General features: G+C 36.5%; 1 protein-coding gene across 4 annotated transcripts; it reads right to left on the reverse strand.

Moving 5' to 3' along the window:
* Window positions 1-2132: 2132 nt before the first annotated feature.
* Window positions 2133-26125, reverse strand: LOC137718429 (protein SABRE-like). Of its 4 annotated transcripts, none has more exons than XM_068457976.1 (23): window positions 25674-26124; window positions 24981-25080; window positions 23872-24141; window positions 22530-22792; window positions 22090-22312; window positions 20893-21063; window positions 20709-20786; window positions 19876-20130; window positions 15649-17745; window positions 12266-14219; window positions 11911-12011; window positions 11217-11573; window positions 10862-10980; window positions 10140-10389; window positions 8497-8721; window positions 7430-7569; window positions 5469-5541; window positions 4720-4821; window positions 4460-4633; window positions 3884-4186; window positions 3637-3804; window positions 3080-3452; window positions 2133-2804 (listed from the first exon to the last, which is right to left on the reverse strand). In XM_068457976.1, the coding sequence occupies exons 1-23, from the start codon at window positions 25742-25744 to the stop codon at window positions 2665-2667; spliced, it is 8007 nt and encodes a 2668-aa protein (XP_068314077.1). In that variant the 5' UTR covers window positions 25745-26124; the 3' UTR covers window positions 2133-2664. The 4 variants fall into 4 exon arrangements, with proteins under 4 accessions (XP_068314077.1, XP_068314076.1, XP_068314078.1 ...); XM_068457975.1 differs by having other exon boundaries at window positions 24981-25092; XM_068457977.1 differs by lacking the exon at window positions 3884-4186 and having other exon boundaries at window positions 24981-25092; window positions 25674-26125.
* Between the last annotated feature and the right edge of the window lie 950 nt (window positions 26126-27075).

A 27075-nucleotide genomic window follows, 5' to 3' on the forward strand; every position in this document is an offset into this window, starting at 1 on the left:
ACATTTTAATTCATTAATTTTGTTTAACTTCCTCTAATTAGTGTACCAAAATGTCCGTATCATAATTTATTTTACTAATTTAGTGTATCGAAATGTCCGTACCTAAATATATTGTAGTAAATTAGTGGCACATAAGAAAATATGCAAAAATATAACTGTATTGAAAATTCCGTATCTAACTATATGATACTGAACTAGTGTACCGAAATGTCGATACCTAAATATATTAGACTAAACTAGTGTACCTAAATGTCAGCACCTAAACATATTATACTAACTCAGTGTACTGAAATGTTCGTACATAAATATAATGTAATGAATTAGTGGCACATAAGAAAATATGCAAAAATATAAGTGTACCGAAAAATCTCTACGAAAATATTTTCTTACATAAGATACTCACCATAATGAGAATTAAAATTTATAATATTTTCATAAAATTTAATTTATGAACACCATAAAATTATAAATAAGAAAGAGACACATTGAATACATATGCTGGCATATAATAGAGTATAGGGACTAAAATCAATTTTTAATCTTATATAAGACATTTTTCTAAACTTCATCTTATTTAGGGATTAAAATCTAGTTTTCTATAAAATTAATACATCAAAAATTAGGAAGAAAAAGAGAAATAATTAAAAAATAAAAATAAAATTAATAAATGAGGTTATTAATGTACCAAGGGACTAAAATTAGATCTTGATCTTACTCATGATTTTAATCTAAAAATCATCTTTATCAAGGATTAAAATGAAGTTTTCTAATTTTTTTATTAGATTGGTATATTTGACTTAGTTAAGAAATAGTTTAAGACATAGTCATTAGGAATTTTTGTAACTGAACGTAGTTGTTTTCATGAGGTCGATAAATACAATGAGGTGCTTCTATACCAAGAAGTGATTTTATACGGACACATTGTGTGATAATACACGTTCCCGTCCAGCCTTCTGTTTTCTAAGTCTTACTTATTTTTCATTAGTCATATGAAAGATATACTGCAATACCTTGGGATCAAAATAGCCAAGAAACTGGACTCAGACATCTTTATTCTATAGAGCGTTTTTAAAAGTAATTTAGACCTTATTAGTTTATATTAATCCTTCACTTCTGTTCATTCATTGTAATTTCTATATGGTTTGTCCACTTTTGTCATCTATAATATCTGCTCGTATTGTAAGTCCTAGCTATTTTCTTTGAATGCATATATAGTTCTGTGTGTTGTATCACAGTGAGATTACTCTTGAAGGAAGAAGTACGACCAAGCTTGATCAAAATTTACTCAAACGGAAACAATATAGCCATTGTAGGTCGTTAGGCCATCTTCAACCGGATGAGTTTATTATCGTCCCGTCCAGAATTATAGTCCTGTAAAAAATTATTTTTAAATGAACAGTGCTAGGCAAATCGACCCATTGGATGGTCAATGGGTACCCATTGAGATCCATTTAGTTTGATTTCACCTTGTACCATCATCACCACCACCACCACCACCATTCTCACCTCTATATTATGATGACATCAAATTAAACAGGTCTTAACGGGTACCTATTAACAACCCAATGAGTTGATTTGCCACCTCTAGACGGTACAAGATCAAGGTTTCCATGTGGGCAGGAAGTTATCCTTGTCAAAAAAAAAAAAAAAGAAAAAAAAAAGTACAAACTACACTTTAGACTCTATACATTTGAGTTGGTTTTCAAAATGAGTCAAGAGGTTTCAAATTTTTTCACATTACACCTTGAGTTTTTAAAATTATATCAATTTACACATTTTGTTTATTTGAACTTGTAATTCTCTGTGTATTTCTCTGTTACATTGATGAGTTTTTAATTAATGTGGTGTAGATGCAGTTAGCATTTTTTTTTTAAAAACAATTATTATTAATGGAAGAGAGTTTGAAACTATTACAACAATTTAGGAGAGGGCGTTTCAATCCTGAAACGGAATAGGTTGAAACTCAAGACCCTATCTAGTAGGAAAGTAGACCGCATGCAATGTAACTTGCATATCAATCCTATTACGAGTTTTATACTCATCATGTCATCAATTTAATGAATATTCAAATACAAATGCATAAATTACAACAATTTCAAAACTTCATTCTGCAATTTGAGAAAATTAAAACCGCATGACACATTTTAAAAAACCACCCCAAACTTAAAAAGGATATAAAATGTAGTTTAGAGAGAACATAGAATTAAGGGAAAGACTGCCGACGGATAACGTTGGCTTAGTCACGGGAAGGCAATGGTTTAGGAGGGTGAGATTCGACATTCATTTATTTCAAAATTTATATTTGAATCTATGTACAGATTTAGGGAAATTAACCGAGAGCTCTTCAAATTTAGGACCCTCTGTTTTCTTCAACTCAACTTACAAAACTATACAACCAGCCCTTTGTGGCAAATAGAATTACATCCCGAGGCCGAAGACCATCAAGGCGTGAGAGATGGCTTCAACCCGTTAGTCTGTCTTCTGCTGCACAAATGCACGGTCTAGAAGCGATACCAAGGGATGCATCAATCTTCCTCGTGCGTCCTTGGACGATGAACATGGCACCTGAAATCCTTCTTTCTATAGTTGCCACCCGACTAGAACAAATAATATTTTGTCTCATTTTACTCCCCTTCTCAACTGGGGGGATTCTTAAAGCCGCCTTCAAGGAACCTCTCTGGAGGACAAAATGTTTCCCTCATTAAAATCTTCGTAGGGCGAGGATCCACTCGAAGAATCGCTCTCGAATGCAGTGGTCTCCCTTGGCGAGGATGCGAGTGAATCTCTCTGTTGTGAGGATGAACCTTACAAAGACGAGAAGAAGTAGAAGTGATTTCAGTTTCAATGATAAAAATCATCAAAGTAGGCATCCAACATTGCCAGAAAAAGGGAGGTTGGACAGACAGACAGTTTCTATAGGATCACCTACTTATTGTCTAACTAAATGGCATCCCTAAGAATGAACAGGCCATGCGCTATGTTATTTTCTACGTCCTTGCGGAAGAATAAAAATGACAAGTGGACAAAAGAAGGCGATGAGGTGATTGATCATTTTACGAAAATGAACAATTTGACAAACCTTTTCTTGAACGGAATTTTCTCGTGTGCCGCCGGATAAGTCTCTTAGCTTTCGTTATAGTGAGCTGCCTAGCAAATGGAGAGAACTCTGCATCACTTTCACTCCAATCTCCTTGGAAATCATTCTCTGCTTCACCCCTCATGGTTCGCAGTACGAATGCCTTGGCCTTGCGACGTTGAGTATTGAAAAGGCCTCTGATGGAAGTGACAAATCCATCACCTGCTCCGTCACTTGGACGCTTGAGAAACGTTATAGGATTCTGGTCAGGCTGTTCTGACTGACCTTCATTGTCACTGAAATTAAGGTCACTATCCGGAACACCCGATCCACTGGGTTCCCTCTGACTATTAGCCTTGTCCTTGAACTTCTTACCCTGAAAAAATTGACGGTGATAATTTAAAGCAGGTTAGAGATCGATGTTTTCATAACAATTTTCCGGCTGCTAAATTATAATAGTAGGGAAAATTGGTGTTAAAGAGGGAAGAAAGAGCCCTAGCTCATTGGATTTTTGTACGGATAACCAGCAGGGGTAAATGTTAAAAGGTATAAATGCAGACCTGCATTCCCGTCACAGACTTCAAGACTCCCCAAATGATATGCTTCTTAACCCGCGAAAAGAGTCTCCGCCAAGTGCCGGTGAACTCAACACGGTGAAATGTATCCATCAGCAACTTAAGATCATTTACAACAAATCTAGATCCTTCGTAAGTAACACATAGCTCAACCTGTGAAAATATGATATTAGGCATTTGAGTAAAAATGGAAAATTAGCAGAATATGGAATTGTAGATAAGGAAACTGAACCTGGCTTATCTTGATATTGTGAAACTCCATCATCTTTCGCGGCCTAGATTGTGACTTTGTTACCTTCTTTTCTTCATGGGATGACCTACCAGATTTGACAGCTTTGGGGTCTTTCAATTTATTCTTTGAGGACTCATCTGGTTCAATAGAACCAAGTGGCCCAGTAATGCTCTGTAAGACAAGTTCTGTAGCAACTGATTCTGCCACAGTGTCTTCCCATGATCTTTCAAAGGAAGACGTTCTTCTTAACTCTCTGGTTGGACTACCACCAACTGTTGTCTTTAGGTTTTGCAATTTTGATTCCTGCACAGATGAATCAGGTCAAACAAAAAGATCAACAAAAGTGCAGTGTAGCTTTAAGATCACATGGAAGAAAATAAACGAACACAATTATTTCTCTATATCCATTCTAGTATGACATCAAATGTTGATTTAAAGTAACCGTGCAATAAAAAAGAAAAAAGGCATACATTAATCTGTTATAATGATAATCTAGAAAATAAGGAAGCGGTAATCATATTGTTTCATAAAAAAACGAGCCCAAAAAATTAAAGGAAAGAAGAGAAGGAATCTCACTTGCACAGGATCTGCATGAACGGAGGATTGACTGGTAGCAGGGGCAGAGGCACTTGCTTTGGATGAGGTCTCAGACTCTTTATTTGTCTGACCGCTTAATGCAGAAATCTCTGGGACTAATGAGCCTTTCTTCACACGTTTCGCACCAGCAGTTGTTGAAACCTTCCAAACTTCCTGCATGTGACCAATTGGACAACCATTTATACCTCTGAAAAGTTCTAGCAGTCACAAATTTGAAATCAGTAACATTTCCAACATACCTGCCGTCTTTGTGAATCTTGTTCTTCTTCTGGGAATAAATATCCCCACATCATTCTGTACATTGCCTCGGTTAAATGAATCTTGAGAGGATAGATATCTACCTACAGTATTAAAAATAAATGTTGAGCAAGCAAATATTGGTTTGCCAAGGCAAGATACACAAACCCAAGCCTCTTTATTACCAAACAAAACGGTTGATATAAGGCAAGCTAGATTCCATGCACGGCATACATGTTCTTTTATGATAGTATTACTGGTCAAACACTCTAGGTTATGAAAGGAATTTGGGTGCCCATAACCCGACCTTCTCCCAAAGAACTCTCCTCCGCATATATCTCTATCCAACCAAATTACCCAAAAGAAACATACAACAGCACAATTATACAAAATTCTTGCCCTACTTCTGCCACTGCAAGTCAGAAGGATTTCGGAAACAGAGTTTGTGTGGGCACATTCGTCCGTCAAAAGAGAGCTTTATAAATTGAGTATCTAAAACAAACAATGTGTGGTTGTTATTACATCCACCCAAATGCTCGCTCCACCGTCTCTTAAAAAAAATTTAAAATACAGTTTTATCCTCTTGCAAAGGAGAAGTTTGAGATTTAAAAGAAAACAAAACTAGGGATTCTGTGAGAGCATCTGTGGCAGTCACCATACAGATCAAACCCAAAATAACCAAAAGCAAATGGATTAGTATTTGTAGTTATTTGACAATGACTGTGGATGTGAGAGAAAGAGAACGTGTTACGTGAAAACGTTCAAGAGAAGAATTTCCATCCTTAGCAGCTCCTTGCTTTGCATCCACGCGAAGCAAAACTTCCCTGTAGCCAAAATCGTATATTTTTAACATGTGAACAATTATAGAAAACATTTAAGGAACTACCAAATTCTTCATATTTAAATGATGTGATTCAGAGGGTGGACAATTTTTATTTACACAATGCCTAACTAAGCAAAATTTTACCCAACAAGTTAATTACCAACATGTTATCACATCATATGCATAACTAGTTTCTTCCTAAGCATATCAGTGTGCTGCTTTTGTAACATAAGAATGGCTGCATGTATTAATATATGACAACTACCAGTATGAACTACACATTTTTTGTCAGGAAACATAAACATTTAATAAGCATGTAAACAAGGTCACAACAACGAACTACAGATATGCAAGGTATTGTTCTCATGACTGACATATGTTTGCCAGATTGTGGATTTGGAACACGTATTCAAGCAGGAATCCCTCTGATGAAAAAGGTCCAGATTCACATCCTGGAAATATAACATTTACGCATACTTTTTATATTGACATGAACGTGAAGAACATATGTATATTCAAAATTGTACCCATAGACAGCAAAACTTCTCATACTAAGCTATAAAGCTTGTAACCGTTTATGGGACAATCATGAAGTCGTCAACATGGGTTTATGCCTTAAAAATATGAATCCAAACATACAATTTTAGTAACTAGTAAAAAAGATAAATACGGGATTGGTAGGTAAAGTTTTGTTTTCTTTCATCTTTAAGATAATGATTTGCAAACAGTAGTTGGATCTCCTAAGGGACGAGGGAGAGGAGGGTTGGCTTAGGATTAGTATAAGTCTAGAGTTGGATTACCTCCAATGGAACCAGAAAAATTAAAGGTAGAGAGAAAGAAAGATTGAGCATTTCTCATGATAAAGAAAACAGAAGAAAAGGTGAAAGATAGTGATAATAGTGCGAAATATAACGCAAGGGCAACAAGCTAGTAACAAATTTAAAGAGGTTTTTTATCCAGCTTTTATTTTATGTCTAGTCATTCATTTCTTCTTCACCTCATTTATTCTCATTTCCTTCCTTTCTCCCTCCTACTCTTTATCCCAACAGCAGCACTGAACCCAAAATCAAACTGCTGTTAAATGAAATTATTATTTAAATTGAAATATAGTCAATTTCAGGGAGAATACCCAAAAAAAAGATAAAAAAAAAGAAAAAAAAAAAAAAAAAACCTGAGAAAAAGGGCACTGGAATGTTAAATGTCAAAACACTCAAAAACCAAACATCCTGAAATGTTATGAATGACATCCAGGGTAGAATATTGAGAGAGCAATAAAGGACATTTTTGTATAAAAGAGTATTCTTGAAATTTTCATGATTAAATCAAACAGTGGCTTAAAGTTTCCCTTTCCTGCGTGGAAACAGAAACCAAAGGTTGTGACAATTACAGCTAATCTTTGGGGACCATTATAGTCCTCTCCTCGCACTAAACTATGATGACTGAAGGCAAAGGAAAAAAATTCATCTAAAACAGAATAAGCATCCATGTTGGGTGTATAGAGTAAGAAAATCAGTTGTTACTCATAAACAATATTCAGGCGAATTTACTCAACTGAACCAAACAGAATCAAAATTAAATATGGAGACATGAAAAATTTTTCCAGAACAAGAGCCAAGGAGAGTGCCTTAGGGCAGCTAACCAACTAAAACGTAAAAACCAAATTTTATTATCACTAAAATTTATTTGCATGATCTAATCTGAGTAACAACTTCTGAAACATTTTATTCAACTATGTAACACAGGTGAAAGGAGGAACACAAAAGCACCATATGGTGGTTCACACTGTACACAGAAAAGCGCAGATATTAATGTGTGAAAAGAATAAGTGTGATAAAAGCAGAGTTGATTAATAGAATAAGCTATGCTTTAGGCAGGGAAAATGTGCATACTTTCGCCATTCATTAGGAGGATTCCATGCTGATAAAAGCATATCTGACTTGGCATTTGGCAGGCAGTTTCTGACAACAAAATTTTTTGTTGTAAACTGAGCAACACCAACATCCTTGTAATCCCGGTCAAAGTCACAAACCTATGTGGAGGAAAAAGAAAATCGCATCAGCCTTCTTCTTGCAAATATAATGCTTAGAAAAACACAATAAATATATCATACATAGCATACATTTATGAAAGTTAACTGACGTGAACAGGCAACGACAGACAAAGAAGAATGGCATCAGATGAAAACAATGTGGGCAAAGAGCATCTTTACTTAATTTCTTAAAGAAACAATAATGTCATAATGGATACAAAGAAAAACAAAGACCAACCAATTACAAGAGAACTACAACCAAAGTTATCCAATAGCAGCCTTCCAATAAGCAAACCAGAAGACAATATTAGATCCCTAAACTCTGAAGCCCAGAGAGAACAAAAACATCACCTCAACAAAACTACTTCTAAACATTCCCTTCCCCCCCCCCCCCCCTCTTTTTCAACCACTTCATTGATAACACCAACAAAACAGCCTTCTTTGAATAATACAAATCATAAAGACATTATGCACACACCTGTAAACAGTACCTTGGAGTTTTAACATTTTGTTTTAGCATCCTTCATAAACAACACACCATACTACAAGGTTCCAATAATAAATTGAGAAACCGTTCATCAATGCCAAGAAAAACAAGGCAAGCTTATCCCCCCTCAACCCCAGTACCGAAATAATTTCTGTCATGACTCACCCACCAAGTACCTCCCTGTATTAATGTTATTTTTCTTCCTGCTACTGGTGGCTTACTTCAACCAGCTCTCTTTGTGTGTGTGTGTGTGCAAATAATAGATCAGGAAAGGTAAAAACACAAACATTGAACACATTTGCATAATGTTTTCTTCTTGATCTCATCTTTATTCCAAGAAAGGAAGTCATGTTAAGCAAGTTTAGGGAGTCACTGCTCAATCTTTTACTTAAAGACAAGTAGATTTCAATTCATAGAATACGGTGATGCTCAGTTCTCACCATGTCATTGATCTCAGCCTCGGCAAAAGATTTACCATCAACAATCATGCTCCAAACCACTTTGTTAATTTGCAAAGAAATGCGCATAGCATATGATGGACTTTTGTTCTTCTCTTTTTCCATAAGGCGTAGCTGGGCAGCCTTATGTAGAGCCATTCTTAATAATGCATATGATGCTTTCCTTGACTTTCTGGAATTCACAAGCTCTCTTTTAAGTCCTTGCACCTGGAAAGAGAAAACCATGGTTTTTTAGATCTCTAATTATGTAATGAAGAACCAAAAACTAAAACATCCATACAAGTACAAATAATAAACAAAATAAACGAGATGTTAAGACAGATTCTTTGAGAAAAAAGACCATATTCTAGTGATGAAAGAAAATCAATTCAGAGTAGCAAGCTTCTGTGCAAAAAGGCCATCATCTAATGTTTGAAACCACACCAATCCTTATAAGCCTTAGAATAGAAACTTTTGAATAGGAAACTCATATTTGATGTTTATTTGTATGAAACTTGGGAAAATTCTTCTTTAGAATAGCATGAAATGCAAGAAAAGTATTACTTAGTAGTTATTATAAATTATGAGTCAAAGGGGAGAAAGAAAGGGGCGCTCCAATCAGGTGGAGAAGTTTAAAGGAGACATTCAGACTATGCACATGAAAGTGAAGCCTAAGATCTATGTGTAAACAAGTCAGACCCAAAGCACTTAAAAAGCGTGGTGTGTTAGAAGAATAGAAAACAAAATGTTAGCATAGGATGGCAGATGCCAAGTATTTATAAGAAAAATCTGGCTACAATGATCATTCAAGTATAACACACATGACTAGCCTTGTAAGGAGGCTGATGCCATTATACCTACATCTTGAAAATCATATTGGACAAAAAAGAATCATGCAATGGTGGAACCATTAACCACATGCAGAAGAAAATATCGGAATAAAAGGCCAACAATACCTAAACGCAGTCACCTACTTTTAGAAAAAATCATTTTACTATACTGTCAAATAGGAAATAGATTTTAGTAAAACTGAAATGCAGAAGTGCTTTTCTTATTTTTCATAAAGAAAATACTATTCCATACCAACCACATAAAAATAAAATAAATAAAATTGGCGGGCTTGAGGAATAGTCGAAGCCATAACCAACCCAAAAAGGATGTTATCCAAACACATTTCAAGTAATACTATTCCATGCCAAGTAAAAATAATTAAAAGTATAAACAATTACCTTTTCCATTAACTTCAGAGTTTAAACAGCTAAATGTAAGGCTACACAAGCAAAAAAGACTAGCTTTGACAAATCTTACCAAGTTATACATGTTGGAAAGCACTTTACCACTATTTAACACTATAAGTACGACCTAATTAGCAAATACAAAATTACAATCAGCACCCAGAGACCCCTAAAGAAAACCTACGATAAAGGGTATCAAATTTTGTCTAGAACTAGTTGTATAGTATATTCCATCCCTTTCTTATTATAGTTATTTTGATTATCCCCGCACATCAAACAAACATGACTTGAAAAAGGTAACATAAAAATGAAAAACCACACAATGCAATGCTTTCACCGACTAAATCACACAATTTAATGCTTTGACTGACTACCATAAAATCCAACTTCAGTGCAAAGTTTGTTTCTCACCAGAGTGGATCTTGTACAATTTATCATCCACAAGTCCCCTTCCTTTTCTGGATATAGGTCCCCAGTGGTATCACACCGAAGAGACAAATTCCTTATGTCACCAAGAACCAATTTCTGCTCCCGCTCTTTCTGCTCAAGGTCCACCTTTGCAAGCTCTACCTCTTCAACACCATCAGGAACAACCTCATCTGCCTCCTCCTCCACATCTTCATCATCTTCAGCAGGAAGAGACAGACTACTTTTTCTAGGCCTGAACCAAACGCATAATTCAAATCAATCGAATATCTATAAAAAGTTGAAAAAGCATCACCAACAACCTTTTCACAGGAAGTTTCACATTTAATTTGAGATCTTTATAGGGAAAAGGCCATTGCAGCTGACTAACAAAGTAGCAGTACTGAAACAAATCGTACTTATTAAAAATTCAGCCAACAACATTTTATTTGCCAACCGACGATGAGATCATAAAAAAGTGGACAAGAAGAAAACCACAAAGAAAACAGTGAAAATCAAAATGTGAGGGGAAAAGTGTAGGAACTCCCTAACTTCAACTCATGAAAATTAAATGAGGAGATCCAATACAATTTTCTATAATTATTGTCCATCTTTGTTTGCATAGTTTTCTATATTTTTGTCTACTATTTATCCCAAAATTATATAATATGACACAATTTGAAAAGGAGAGAAATCAAATTAAAAATAAAAAGGATGCAAATCCTCACTTGGGAGGCCGTGGAAAGAGAAGATTTGTCAACACATTCCACATAACCTGAAACTGGCGAGAAGTCATAGTTGCCGTAATATTATGGGAATTGAAAGTCAGCTCTTTCAAGGGCTTAACCTGCAAGAAAAAGATTCAAATGCGAGGGAAGTGCTTAATAAATGTGAACATTCACACACCAGGCTGGGATAACAGCATCAATATTGAAAGATGATCACTTGGATATGTATGTTATACCATACATACACACCTCAATTTATGCAAATAAGTAAGCATTCAAGGCTCAAGCATACATTTACCTACGAGATATATATAAAAAGTGACCAACATATACGCATAATGAAGGGTCAAATCACCTTTAACTCTGGAGTTCCACCTTTGTGCCTTGTGTAGCGGAAGTACATATCGCAGGGCATAAAAACTCTCTCAAGTAATGCACCAGTACGTTTAACTTTTGGAGAACTTTTACGAATCTTTGGAAGCCACTGCAATCCAGCACCTGGATCAACATCTGTTGGTGCAACATGAGCTTCGACATGTTCCAACATAACAGAATACTCCTGGCGTTTCCATGTCATTTCAGGTTCACATTCTGGAATATTTACATTCCCAGTACCAAGTGCTTGCTCGAGCATATCAGAGCCAACCTGAAGGACTGAATGAAAAGACCTAGCCAAGACCCGGCCACTAACAGCAGCAAGCAGAAATCTTCCCTGTTTAGCAAAAAGGCAGTCATCCTCAGATGAAATTACATTTTTTTTTTTTTCTTGCATAGTTCAGACAATTGAAGAGTGCATAATGCATGAGCACATATTTCTCTGATGGCCTGGACCTCCCAAAAATTTAATGTTTTTCCAGTGAACTTTACGGACAACAATTTCTGTTATGTAATGACATACTGAAAATGACAAGATACTAACAATCTGACTTGTAACATTTTCTTATTAAATTTAATAGAGAGCAAGATCTTTCGATCTAAAACATTATTTGATAAATATAGACAGTAATAAGAATACCAAAACTAAGCAATGAAAATTCTAAACAACTCACATTTGCATCTTCTGAGTGAAGATTAAATTGGGGCCCAATAACATTCACCATGAAATAACGAGTCCCGTCCTCCTCAGAATCATTTGTGTCTCTATTCTTTGCTACAATCATGGGAAACAAATGCCACTTAGTAGAAATTTTGGTCTATAAAACAAGTTAATGTCCATGACATTCATCACAATAAAGTTAACAATATTTATTTAAAAAGTCCTGTTTCCTTTTGATTTTTTCCCTATAAAAACAAAAAGAAAAGCCCAGGAAATCCAAAAGTACACTTCTAAATACAAGTTTAACACATTCGCATATTGGACATAAAAATATAAGTAATTCAGATTTCACAGGGTGGAAAATTTACCAACTACAGCAGATGACGAGTTCCCAACCGCAACAGATGGAGAGTTACCAGATGTCGCAGATGATGAGTTCCCAACCGCAATAGATGATGAGTTCTCGGTGGCTGATGATGAGTTTTCTAATTTAACGGGATGTGCTGGAGATGAAAGTGAACCAGAGGTCTCCGCATGCTCGACGGAAGAGGAACTAACACCATGGCTAGTAGTAGAGGGTTTAGAGTTACCATCTTGTTGCATTTCACCACCAGTATGTGCCTGGTTCTCCTCGTGTAATTTCCTTTGTGCATACTGTCTAGAAGGAGAAGGTTTGGGTGGCTGAAATGCTTTGGATAAACCACCAACAAAAGACCAAACAGCATCTCTATTCTCAATAGTCCACAGAAGCTTGAGCCCATAAACAAATATACGCTGACAATTGTCAGCTATTACCACATTGTATCCATCATCATCACTATGATCAGACCGTGTATGCTCATCACTCTCACTCCCATTTTCAAACTCAGACCTCACATATGTCATCTCAAGATTTTTTCTTCCAGCCTCTTGCCAAGCTAATAACCTGGCTGGGTCAGCTTTCGGCGCCTGCCTTCTTATTGTAAAATAATCAGATGACAATAGAAATCCATCATCACGATGCTTCTCTGTGCAACTACTCACATAGTTACTTTTCTCGTTGGGACCTCTATCCGTAGATGCAGATTGTGAATTTTTTATTGTCATTTGAACCACTTTTGCAACACTAATACTTTCTTTTTTATTTAAAAATGCCTTAGGCATATGAAGGTCAAAACCCTGGTAAACAAGATCAAGAGGCTCACGCTTGCATTCAAAAGTATACTTTTGCTTACCCCGACTATAACACAATTCACATTTGAGCTTAGTCATATTAAATGTCAGTCCTTTAGCTGGATCATCATCATCTAGCGGCATATGTTTTAAACATGTAGGTGCAGCATCAATGCGGAGCATAAATTCTGTCATTACTCTGTCCAATGACAAGTTACCAGATCTAGGAACTCTTGGAACTCCAAAACGAGGCCAACGAGCAAAAGACCGCAATTTGTGAGGAGGAAGATAATTCATGTTCCAAAACTTTATCAACCATGCTAGATCATGAGCACCAACATTTATTGTAGGTGAAAGAACGGAAACATTGTCATCTTTATGAGGAGGACCATAAACAGTTCCATCTACATCACCATTACCTGCCTCGGTAGAAAAAGGGCTTTGCTTTTCAAGTGGAGAGGGCCTAAGAGAAAAGGTCCAGCGAAGGGATAGAGAGGTGGATCTGTATGGATCAAAAACCTTATCACGAGGTCTTCCTTCAGCAGGAAATGCAAACAAATAATGATTCATGGGATTTCCAGATTCACATTCCCAACCTAATGTAACTTCAACTGTAAAGGCTGGAGCCTCTAGCAATGGACCAGATACACCTTTAGGAAGTTTTAAACCACAATTATTTGCCAAACTCTCCAAACTGCTTATGAAAATCTTGAAAGCATTTGCTGAAACATAAATCCGGCCATCGGACTGCTGAATCTCCATAGAACCAGTTATTATTTGAAGTTTGTCAAGCTTTTCATAAGGATCAGTAGTCGCAAGTATATTAAATATGGCTTCTGAAAATAATAAGGTGATGTTTCCATGAATATAATTTCTCATATCATCCCACCATGGTAAGCTCTTTTCCTTTTTGGGAGGAATGGGAAGTGGATTAGGGTTCCTAACAGATAGATTAGCCCTGCGAAGGGCCACAGAAAAAGCATAAGTGACATCAGCAAAAGCAGGTTCATATCCCACCCCAAAGGACACTTCAGCTTTCTGAAAATGTAAGGATAAATCTGTATATGTTTTCATAGGTGGAGTTGTGCCACTAGCCGAACGAAGCATGTTCACCTTTCTCCATCTCCCAATATAGACTTCTTTGTATACTTGAGGCTGAAAACTTGTTGCCTGATCCAAAGAAATAATTTTCAATTATACAGCATACGCGCACAAGTTTTGCATGTAAGGAGATGAAAAAATCACATCAAGACCCAAACAATCAATCATGAATACATACAAAGGAAGGTTTGATACACTTTCAAATATGACTACAGGGTCTGATCACAGAAGACCAAAGAATGGTTTTTCATTTTGACAAGAAGAACCTGGGAGTCATTTTATCCAGGAAAAGAAAAGGTGAAGGATATTCAGCACCTCTTAATGAATGATAATGCTAGGGTCAGTAGGCAATTATTTTTCATTAGTTTTCACTCTCTTTTTTTCGGCCTTGGGCCTCGACTGGACCCCAACAAAAGGTGAAATACAGGCAACGCATACAAGCAGTCTACAAAAGATATTAAGATAGCTTAAGTGAGCAAATCCAAAAGAAGTATTTTAACCTAAGAAATATGCACACAAGCTCTGTTTCTTTATTGTCTTTTAGCTATACAATGTCTCCTATTCAGAAAAGGGAAAAAAGGGAAAAAGAAATATGCTACCGAAAAAACAGGAAGGACCTGGTCATCTAAACCCCACAATGTCCTCTAAGACTTTTTATGTCCGCATGCATGCACGTGGCAATAGATGCAAGTATTTAGTCCTTAATTATCCAAGAAGATGGATTGTATGAAATCAAATAAACTTACAATTCCACTTCACAAACAATATTATTAGCGCGTGACCAAAAGGAGATGCATTGATAAAAGGTGGGTAATATCCCTGCATTTGACATTTTATAAGATTTAAATGAATGAAGATGGGTAATATTATCCCCGCATTTGACATTTTACAAGAAATTTACACTAGTACTTGTCCAAAGAGTGGGGACAACATTACTGACTACTTCAAGATGACTAGATGAAGACATATTGGCACATTAACTAGCTATTTAACTTTTTTTGAACCATATAATCACTAATTGACAATCACAATCGACAACTTGACATTGGACCAGACAAACCACTTTGAATGTGTTGGTTAACCCAAAGGAATGACCTGTCCGCATAGTAGATTATTTAAGCTGTAGAAAATTAGTAAAATCTTTACTTTTATTTCATAAAGAGACATTCCTAAAAGAAGAGAGGAGAAATTAAGCTGGAGGATATGAGTAATCCTTCAGCTACTTTGTTGAACTATCTGACCAAACGTCAAGTTTTGCAGCACAGACGTTCATCACTTGCAATTCCAGTTTTGTTCTTTTTCTTTTTATCATGGTAGGCTTGGCCAACAGAAAATAATTGGAAAAAACAATGTTCCTGTAATCAAGATTTGTCTAAGGATTTTCTTTCTTTTAATATTTTCTCCCCAGAAATAGCACCTGGCAAAGCAAATTTACATATGCTAAACCTAAGAAATCAAAAGAAGGGTAACAAACGGAATATGTCACTTTGCAAATTACCTGCTGTGCAAGTACAAGACGACCTTCACATTTACCAGAAGTACCACACAGAAGAGGAGATGCATAATCACGTAGCTGAATGACAAGAGAACCTGCGTGCAAGAGAATATTACTCCCACATAGTCGAGAAAATGGTATATCATTTTCACGACAAACCGGATCTAGCGTCTTTATGACCTCTATCATCCCATCATCTCCACCATCAATCCTTGTCAAGGTTACATCTAAGTCTCTCGCTGTTATGGAAAGAAGAGAAGTCCTGGAAGTACTTGGCTTAAAACCAGACTGAAACCCTTCCCTACAGGCACCTGAACCTTCAGATGGTGCTAGATTTTTGCATGCCCTATAATACGATTTGAATGATTGTTTATAAATTTCTCCTTGCATCTCGCTAACTGCTGATGGATCTTGTACATCAATCTCAACTCCATTAAAGAAAGTTTTTATTCCTTGAGTAGAATCTACTCTTTCGGTTGTTTTAGGAATCTGGTTGGCTTTGGAAACAAATTCATCAAGAAACTTCAACCTAACAGCTAACTCAGATGCCTCATTCTTCATCAGCCGATAATGTTCATCAAGCCAACCTTGCAGCGGCTCTTCTTCAATATCAGCAGTTAACTTTCGTATGCCAAACTTTAAACAGCCAAATTTCATTGAACCAGGCTTCTTAGGTTTTGAGGTATCTTTCTTCCTGGGAAAGATGAGACTAGTTCTAGCAGCACTTACAAGCTTCAAAGCGCGCAACATTTCTTCAACAGAATCATCAATGGCGCGCAATTCTAACCTATATGGCAAGCAAATATGAACATCAAGGCCTTGAATTACCCAATCCCATGTTGTAGCTACAGGTGTTTTTGCGTCGGAAGGGCATGAGGCACTAGGAATACGTGAAATTTGCATCCGGCTACTTTTTAATACTCTGGACCCATTAAAACTAAGCATAAGCCCTTCAAGAAGTACACCTATACGGGCATTCTCAGAAAAAATTGATTGTACCTGAACAATTGCATCAACCCCATCACCAGCCTCAGCAAATATGGACAGCATTTCCACATCTACAGCAAAAATAGATTCCCTCTTCTTGGACTTGTCTAAATTCACTGGTTCTGCAATGACTTCCTTTTTCTGGTCAGAACCTTTCATGCCAGGGGCATCTTCATTACCATGTCTCTGAAGCTTCTGATTATGTACAAGTAACTTCAACTGTAGTCCAAGTTCAACTAGTGATAATTGTACATCAGGTTCCCACCTAACTGTAATATCAGTAGCACTGAAAAGAGAGCAAACAGCAACCTCTTTCAGACCGCCAGAACGCCGTACAAATTTGGAATTCTGGATGTCAAACAAAGCCACTTTCGTTTCCGGCTTATCTTCCTCCAAGTGGTCCTGATAGATAGATCTGGCTCTTTCAAGTTCAATCTGTGTGGATTGTTTCTCCTTGTTCACGCACAAACTTAAATGGAAGATGTCAAGAGAAATGGAATACCTCAATTTCTTGCGTTCATCAGATGTTGTGGACATTATGTCTGCAACCCGGGGTGTGCCATCATCTGAGGTACTTATTACAACTCGACCACCTTGTGATCCATAGTTCACACACTTAGGATCTGCAACAACAGTATTTTCTAAGCCTGCCTCACCACAAAATTTCACAGAACATCGTTCAAGATTTAACTTCAACAACTGAGTCCCTTTCCCTGATGGTTTGGACGGACGCCCTTGGCCTTGTGATGCTCTTCTTTCAGAAGAAGACAAAGTTTTCAAAAGTGCTTGAAAGGACATTGCAGTTGATATAAGCGACTCAACACGCTTGAATGTGAAAAACACACCCATACCCGTCACATCAACAGATAAAACCAATTTACATTTCGGACCGTCTTCTTTGGATGATTCCATGTCCTTTTTGCCCCAGTCCAGACTAACCTTTGCAACATTAATTATAGAACCCGAATTTGATTCTACACCAAAAAGGCTCTCTTTCAAGCATTCTTGGTATTCATCTGCCATGTGCAAATTTAGCTCACCAAGTTCCATATGTACAGTGGTTCCCGTATTTGATATGTTATTCGCAAATATGTGCGATGATTGAGAGCAACCCTACACCAGAAACTCAAACGTTATGACTTGCAATTCATAATTTTATTTTTGAACTAAAAAATAAAAAGATTAACAGGAATAGGAATACATGATTAATGACAAATAAAGAAGCTGAACCTAGAGAAGAGCAAGAGACACAATGGCTACTTCACTGGACAGTGAAAATTAGATGGTAAATCAACAAAAACAGAGCTCTATTACCTACATATATGCAAATGTTTTACATTATAATATGACCAAATACTAATTGCTTAAGAACTTAGAAGTGCAATTGGGAGAGAATGGCACTACAATGTTGTTTTCTTTGAACTAATACAACTTTGTTCTTAATCAAAACCGAAGGCCCTACTATGTATGACCTGCTGAGGGGTTTTAATATACACCTCACTTTTTACTCATTTTAAAAAAATAGAACAAAAACCACTCTGAATTTTTGCAATGGCGAATGGATAGTTTCATATCCTTTCACCTATGAGTTCCTCATGTACATAAAATGATATTCAAGCAAGGACAAGAAGAGCGTTCAAAACTCTACAAATAGCAGGAAATTCTAATAATACCCATTTGCTTACTACACCTCTCATATCCTTTAACAAATTAAAGATTTGCTCGATATACCAACCTAATCCCAAATGCCCCCAATTTGTATAAGAGATAACTGATCCTTTTGGATTAGATCATGCCCCCAGGGTTAGATTGCTGGCTTCCCCTTGTGTTTCCTTGTCAAAGCACGTAAGGGATGTTTCTTTTAATTTGATCCATGTGTATTGGTCTGCCATTTTAGTCTAAGTGGGTGTATTTTCTCTAAGTCCGGAGTGGGTTTGAGGATGTTTGAAAAATCACTGCTTTTTAGGCATTTGTTTCCAACGGTCTTTTCATCTTATTTTGTATTTCTCATTTGCCCCTCCAATAAAAAAATTGGATTCTTAAGTCTTATCACACAAATAGCTACAACATCCTTTTACTCACTAAACCAACCTAGGTAAACTTTTCACTCATTATATCCCTCATAACTCTCAAAACTCTTAACTACGAAGACATGAAAGCCACTGCCATCACGGCCCACCACTGATGCACTGGGTCATTGGACTTCAAGAACTACCGCACATGTCATGAGACCTGCTCACCCACTCCCATACGACCACACATCTAAGCTTTTGGAAGCACCTTTTTGAATTTCATCTTCAGTGAAGACCTAGGGTGAATCTTAAATCTAAGCTCATTTGTGGTTTCTGTAACTATTTTCATTGCTTATGATTTTTTTTGGCCTTTGTCTGTTATGAATTATGTTGGAAAACATACTCGGTGTGTGATTTAATGGATTCAAGGTTTTTCAAACATCAGTGGGTAAAAACATCAAACACTCCTCCATAGTTGAGTGGCAACTAATAACTGAGCGGTATGTGATCAAATAGGGGAAAATGAATAGAATTTACTGTAAATGATTTTAGGAACGGTAAAATCTAGAATGCACTTGCATAAATTCACTGCCACTTTAATCACTTGTTTGGTACCCCACGGATTTTTCTCAAAATGTCTAATAAAATCACTCATACTTATGGAAGTGCTGTTTAAGCATCTCTCCCACCAAATCCTTACGCAGTCATCATAACTGGGAAAGAAACTGTTGCGCATCACACATACCCTAATCATATAAAATGAATCTATGAGGAATGGAGACGTGGGAAACTGTACCAGAATTGCTGCCCTGAACTTTCTTATGATTTGATACATTCCTGCTTTTATATTGTCTTTTCCTATGGTAAAATTTGCATAAAATGCTTGATAATTTATATAACTCAATTTAGCAAAATAAATGCCTTTCAGTGTCTGTTCACATTAGATAATTATATAACAGAAAAAAACTGATATTGCACAAGAAAATTTCACTTTTCCAAAGCTTCTTACATGCACAGACAAGAATATCTTACTCTTTATACTTTTCCTGATTTTTATAACTAATTTTATATCACTGATTTCGTTCCCATGGCTTGCACATATGGGTAATGCCCTCTGGGCACAATTTTTTGATAAATTTTTACACATTAATAAAAAAAAAACACAAAAATATCAGTTGTTCAGTGTAACCTAAAAAATATGATAGTGCTAGCAGAGAGTTGTATCACTTACATGATACAATGGCAACCCACTGATGCTATAAACCACAATAGTCATCTCAGGGGCTGAAACAGTACATGTCCACATGATGGCCTTGGTATCATCGGTTGGTGGTGGCTTGTCAAGAGTGGAACTTCCCTCCCGAAGCACCATTCGTTTCTTTTTTGACAAGTGGAGGCGCAACCATGGCTTTAATCTATTCATTATAACGTTGCATTGTGTACCTCCTAGCTTTACATCCATTTCAGCTCTGACAGGCGAGGTTGGCTGAAAAGTTAAAAGAGTTCCAAGTCAATAACTGACCCCCACCATATCAAAAATGCAGTGCCTGTTTCTAATGAAATATTGCATAGGGAATTCCATGGGAAATTCCAGATTTGATTCTTTTCAAAGAAAAAAAATATCGCATGGGAAATTCTAAATTTGTTGGAATGGACCGTAGCAGTGGCCCGTGGATCTTATCATGTGCTTAGTTGCTTTTAGAAACATTGTTTTCATTTATTTAGAGACACTGTCCTCAGTTTCTTTCCTTATTTTCATCGTATAAATACATTCCATATTAAACATGGAAAGTACTACAGTACGTATAAACCACAAACCTTCAGTGAAAAACCACAATCATATAATCCTTGAATAGTGCTAAATCAATGATCCATCAATATATTCTTCTCAAAAAGAAAAAAACGATCCATCAATATATTCAGTATCAAAATTAACTGTACATGATGATATGTTTAATTGGATATATTTACCCAACGTATGCAAGAAGTATAAAATATAAGCAGAAGGAAGAGGATTAACTTTTAAGAGACACGGGCTGCACAACTTAAACTGAAAAAACTTACCTGTACTGGAATGTAAAAGAATGATACAACATCAACTTTCAGTATCTCCAAAACAGAAATGCCAGCTTCTCTAAGCAACTGAAACATAATGTTGAAAATCATCATCGAGAATAGACCAATATGCAACGAATGTGAAAAGTATAACACTAAAATCATATTAACAGTGTCGAAGTTACATTCATACATGAATCTCACTGAAATCCAATTGAACATCAAGGCGTGTAGTCTCCCCCACATCTTCACTGGATTGTGATTTGGTGCTTTTTAATTGGATGCCCATTATGTTATTCTCGACAGAAAAATCATATTCCCGATGCACAAATCTCATGTCCAGTTTGGGTAAACTAAAGGAAACCTATCAAAAAAGTAAAATATTAATTCTTATAAGGAACACAAATTTTAATAAAAGAGAAGTTACACAAGTGGATGAACCAGACGTTGCATGATGAAAGCACATAAACAAGAACAAGGAGAGATTCAATCGTAAATAATTGCATGGTACTTAGTATGATTCAAGAGGTTGACATGGAAAATGAATTGCTAATATCATCACATTCAGTGCAACAACTCTGAGTAATAGATATAGGGTAGAAAGATGCAAGAGAAGCTGTCAGAAAGAAATCACATTAGAATCCGGTGTCAAGCAAAACATCGCATAAAATATAGGTTGGTCAAAGTTTTAAAATAATCTATAGCCCACTCACTCTACTTCAAAATAGGCACAAAAAAGTTCATGACTCCTCTACCCTTTATGACTCTTTATGGACAGGGGAGATATCCTCCAAGGCACACTTCTGGCACCAGTTTAAACTTGTTTCAGCCTCTTAATACTGTATACTAGATTATTGCTATCACATAGCTTTTCGGGATTTCACCTGACTGGTAAGGATTAAGGAACAGCCTGGGATATGGGTAGATGTTAGTCCAAACCTTGGTAGGAGAAAAACTATACCATCACATCGCATGTAATTACACATACGTATAGTCCAACAACTAATTCTTCGAAAATCTGATAATAAAGCTTGATGCTCAAGTAATTTCTTTATGCCTGTGCAATTAGATTGAAGTGTGTGTGTCTTTGGAGTTTCATATTTTTTAGGAAATTATTTATCAAAAAGAAAAGAAAACATCTGCAAAAATGAACAAGATATCAAAACCAACTGTGCAATCATAACTTACATTCACTAAAAAGGAATATATCCCAAAATTCTTTAATAAAGATGCCCAAGAAAAAGAATATAATTCTGTCTAGAAGAAAACACTTAAGAAAATTTATGTTTAAAGGAATCTGAACAGAAAGAAAATGGTATTAGTAAAAATATGACAAACTGAAGGGGGGAAGAGAGACAGATCATGTTGAAAGCCATATTAGTTGACAAACCTTTTCTGGAAATAGAGAGGTGTACTTTGAGAGTGCAACAATCATTTGTTGTTTTTTGTGTGGCTTTTTAGAAGCAACAGAATCAGTAGCGGACCCTAGAACATTATCAGGTTGAGAAGAAGTTTGTGATGAACTTTTGCTTGTTGAAAGCATCTCCTCATTTAGGTTCACAGTAATCTCTCCACAGGCAATGTCCACATTCTTGATCATTACACCGACTTCCCTACATCCAAATCAAGTGAATAAAAAGATATTAGCTGCTTTACCTTGCCTTATCATTGGAAATTTAAAAAAAAAAAAACAAACAAATCTAATGATAGAAGAGACACAAAAAGTAATATAATAATGAAAGTCTCATACTCAAGAAATCATATTGAAGCCACATTAAAAGAAATTAACTATGCTTTTGCATCTACAGAATATTTCTCCAAAGAAAATACCTATTATGACCAAATTCACAAGAGAGGATGAAATCTTCACAAATAAAAAGAGCAGATGTCCTTTCCATCATGGAGGATGATGACTGGCTTGCAGAAATGGATCCTCCAGTGGAAAAATTGGATAAGTCACAACTAACCCGTGGGTCACTCCTCAGAACAACAATAGGTGATATATGTAGCTTAACAATAAGATTTTGCTTGGATGCACCATCTTTAGATATGTCCACTTTCAGTTCCTTCACTTCTATGGATGCTTTGGGCATCTGTAACATTTCAAAACTTGTAACGACAAAATAAAGTCCATGGCACGAAAGATACAACTGAAAAATGAAATGAATAGACTACCAGTTAACGAAAACAATTAAAAAGTACAGCCTCTTGAACTTGATTATTTCCAACCTAATATTTGTACACTACCAGATTCACCCTTTTTTCTTGTCGATGACACAAAATATGTCCAACTTATTGGAATAAAATTTTGGATCGCCTACATAAAACCTCACAATTATGGGTCTATTTCAAGTTGGTATCCAATCTCCAGAGGTTGGATAAAATGGAAAACAAACTTAATAGTACCTACACATCCGATCTCCAAGTGGGTCAGTTAAATTCTTATGTAGCAAACGTGTCCCATGTTCTATGATTAATTGGACTCCAAATGCGTGCCATCAATTTAGAATGACACGTGAATCACAAAACAATAGAAAACTAGAGAACAGTTTGAAAAGTCATCAGAAGATGAAATTTAAATCAAAAAATAACATAAAAACCATAAATCTAAAAGAAGGACTAAACCTCCTTCTCTTTTCTCTCCCTCTCTCCAACAGCTGCAGGTCGTGAGAGAGAGAACGTAAGGGCATAGAGTTTCCAAGAGAGGGAGGTTTGTTCTTCCTTTTTATTTTTGTGTTTTGTTTTCTATCTTATTTATTCCACATCGCATTAGTAAATACACATGGCACACTCCAGATAACCATTAAAAATGAGACCCACATTTGCCATGCAAGCATTTAACAAGCATACTGAGGGATTTGTTGACTATATTTTCTTACTTACCAAATTGTGATCCTGTACCAACATAAAAAAACAATCCTATATTTTGAGGAGGTGGGAGGTATGTAGTTTAAAATATTTTCTTATTTTTAAAAAAAAATGGTGTTGCATATTCTTTCCACTTATTTCAGATGAGTTAACCTTGAACCGGTTTTATTCTTCAAATGGCAATTACAAATATCCTTCAAAAAGGTATTCATGAACAAACTTCTACGCACTAAGAATGAGTAAAGCAAACAGAAGGTATTCTACAGATAAAAGGGGATAAAAATACTAGTACAAATCTGCATACCTTCAAAACCAAATCTGTGATGGAAACTGACAAATATCTTGCAATATTAGCCACAACCATCCACTTTCCCCTGCCTGAATTGGCCTTTGTTGTACGAGGTCTTTGAGGTTTAGCCCTTGCCGTACTTCTACTCGAAGGCCTCATCACAACTTCTAAGTCACATATTAACACTTGCAGCTTAGGGTCTTTAGAAATAAAACCAAATAGTTTGACCAAGGACTGACGTAAGCTGAGTTTAATTTCACCAACAGAAACAGATTCAACAGCGCCCTACAAAATTACCATAGTCGTAAAGAGAAGAATGTCAACATCTAATGGGCACTAATCTGCTGACCAAACAAAAATTTCCTAAGCATTGACAGTCATCCAACAAAATTCCAAACAGCATATAGAGGGCCCAAGGAGGGTTAGAGTAATCCCTTCATTTTCTTTTAGGTAGACTATGATCCACTATAGATGAGTGTAGTAATCAAATTTGTAGACATAACTAAGGAATAGATCTACCACTCAGAGCACTCCAGAGAGATAAATCACAAAACCCCAATTAAACACATCTACAAACAACATACACACTTGCTTTGTAAACATCTGCTTAGCTCCATATAAAAACCTCAAAACCATCCAGGAAAGGGAAAAGATCATAAAGAATTTCCCATTGGACCGAGAGCCTCAATTAGAAACTCCATTTTAAAACGATAAGTATGAACACCCAAGGAACCGCACGCCTCATGAACAGTCAAAGAAGAATAACTGGGAACTAATTCTGCACAAATGAAACAGTCCACTAAAACCTCTATAAATATACCATTCTCTTCAAAACAAAATTACAAAAATACCATTTTGCAGAACAACCACTGAGTTATATCACATGAGAAACATGAAAAAAAATTTCTGGCATGGCTTATTAATGAGACTAGATTTATATAGATTACTAATTAAAAGATGCAATCAATTTTTCATTAGTAATTATTGTGAAGTCAGGCTACCATAGGTCTCATAATACTTTTATTAACTTACAACTTAATATAAGGAACAAGAAAAACCCCTTTACTCAGCCATGTCATGATAAATAAATAAGTAAACTGAACCACTGAAGAAAAAGTGAAAACCTTTTTGAACTCCACCACGAGATCCCTTATACACTTCCATCCGCCAAACCGGAATCTGATAGATGCCCCCACTACGCGGCTCAAAATCCAAGCCAGCAACCTTGAAGAAAATCTGCCCAAGAAGCTTAGTGCAAAAACTTGGCAACAAGAACCTATCTAAATCACTTCAAGCCCAGAGAAAGAATGAAAAAGTTTATCCAAGTAATAATGAAAGAGTCCTATTTTGAACCCATAAAATAACTCATCTTAATAACTGATGCAATTATCATCGCCCCGGTCAGTCCTTTGTTTCTTTATTTCAATTTTCAACTAAGTTCCAGAATGGTTCCTTTCTGTATACTGTTCAAAACTTCAAACTAATACACCTATACTACGTATACGTAGCAACCCCCATCCACTTTCACACACACATTGTCTTCACCGGTTTCCAGGGCTGCTAAAATTGTCCCAACATTGCAAATTCGATAAGCACGCCTGTATGACGAATTTCATTTCCAAAACTAGCAAATTCTTAAATTTATCCCATTTCTAATTCCACAGGCATTGCAATTGGCATCAAAAACTGACTTGCACCCAATAAAATTCATAAAAATAAAACCCGAGTTCGAAGCATTCACATACCATACATATATATACACATATACATATATCTTATATGAATGGGTTGTGGAGATGAGGAAAAGAGAGACGTACATGAAGAGGAGCCATAACGTGATGCAAATGACCAAGAAACAGAAGAGGAAATTGACGGGCGAAGCTGCCATTGTCGTCTGCCGGCGACGAGATTGATGATGCGACGAATTTCAGTAAATTGCTGCAGAGAATCGAAAAGGGGAAAGCATTCCGCGCTCATAACTTGATCATGTCATCAAAACCCTAATGGAAAATCAAAGGGAACCCAGCGACAGAGCGACTGACAGTCTTCTTCTTCTTCCCTTCCGTCGCGATCGCTTTGTAATTTTGTATGAGAGAGAAACTTCAGAGGCAGTGCAGATCCGATCCCTGAGGCACAGATCGAGAGAGAGAGAGAGAGAGAGCGTGGGAAGGCCTGGGATCAGGTGCGGAGCGAGTGTACGGGCGAGTGTTCTTGAGGAGTGTGCGCAAGCGGTAGTATTTTGAGGAGAAAATGGCGAACATGTCCTTTGGAGGTTGGGGCGGTTGAAATAAAGTCAACGCGCGGTTTTGATGCACCCGCGACGGATTGCTATGAACTTCCTTTTCAATTATTTTCTCTTCGTTTACACGAGGAAAATAAAGTTGTAATTATAAATATAGAAATTTTAAAATGAAAAATGTTTTTCAATTGCCATTTTAATTTCATGTAATTAGCTACCATTTTCAAATTTTCATGAAAGAGAGTTTAAAACAAAAAATAAAATAAAATTCTTAATCATGAGTGGCCATCACAGCAACTCCGACTGTCGTTGCCTCCACCATCATTATCGCCGCCACATCACCACCATAATCACCAACGCCACCTCGACCACCACCTACCATCTGCACCACCATTGCTAGCACCCACCATCATTGTTATCTTCCATGTTAATAACGATGATAAGTGGGGTCCTTACCTACACTTCGCTGAACATGGCACACTTTTTAACCTTGAAATCAAGGATCAAGACATAGTACTAGAGTATAACATTCTTGCTGCATTTCAAAAGATTTATTAGATAGTCATAACAATTCATCTTAAGGGCAGCACAATCAGAGGCGATCAGAAAATTGTTGTGGAGAAAAAACTTTGGACGATGGTTGCAAGGGGAGGGCTTCAAATGAACATTGGCTCAGGCTTGTTGTAAGCATGCTAGTGGGTGCACGACTATGGGGTCCTTGGACGTTTGTGTTTTGAAGGGCTCACTCAATTCACTAGCATGTCAAATGTGAGTTCATGCAATGATGATGAAGCTTGTCCCTCGTAATGGACATAAGCAAAGCGAGGTGAACTTTCTTCGTTCCCCATGTTGAAACGAAGGTGAGGGTTTGATAAAGATCAGTACTTAACCTAGCTAAGTTGAAGTGGAGTGTGAGAACCTTCGTGAGGATGCTTCAATCACTAAGTGATGATGATATGTGAGAGTCCTATGATCCAAGA

This window comes from Pyrus communis, chromosome 15 (assembly GCF_963583255.1).
Source record: "Pyrus communis chromosome 15, drPyrComm1.1, whole genome shotgun sequence".
In the NCBI taxonomy this organism is placed as follows: Eukaryota; Viridiplantae; Streptophyta; class Magnoliopsida; order Rosales; family Rosaceae; genus Pyrus; species Pyrus communis.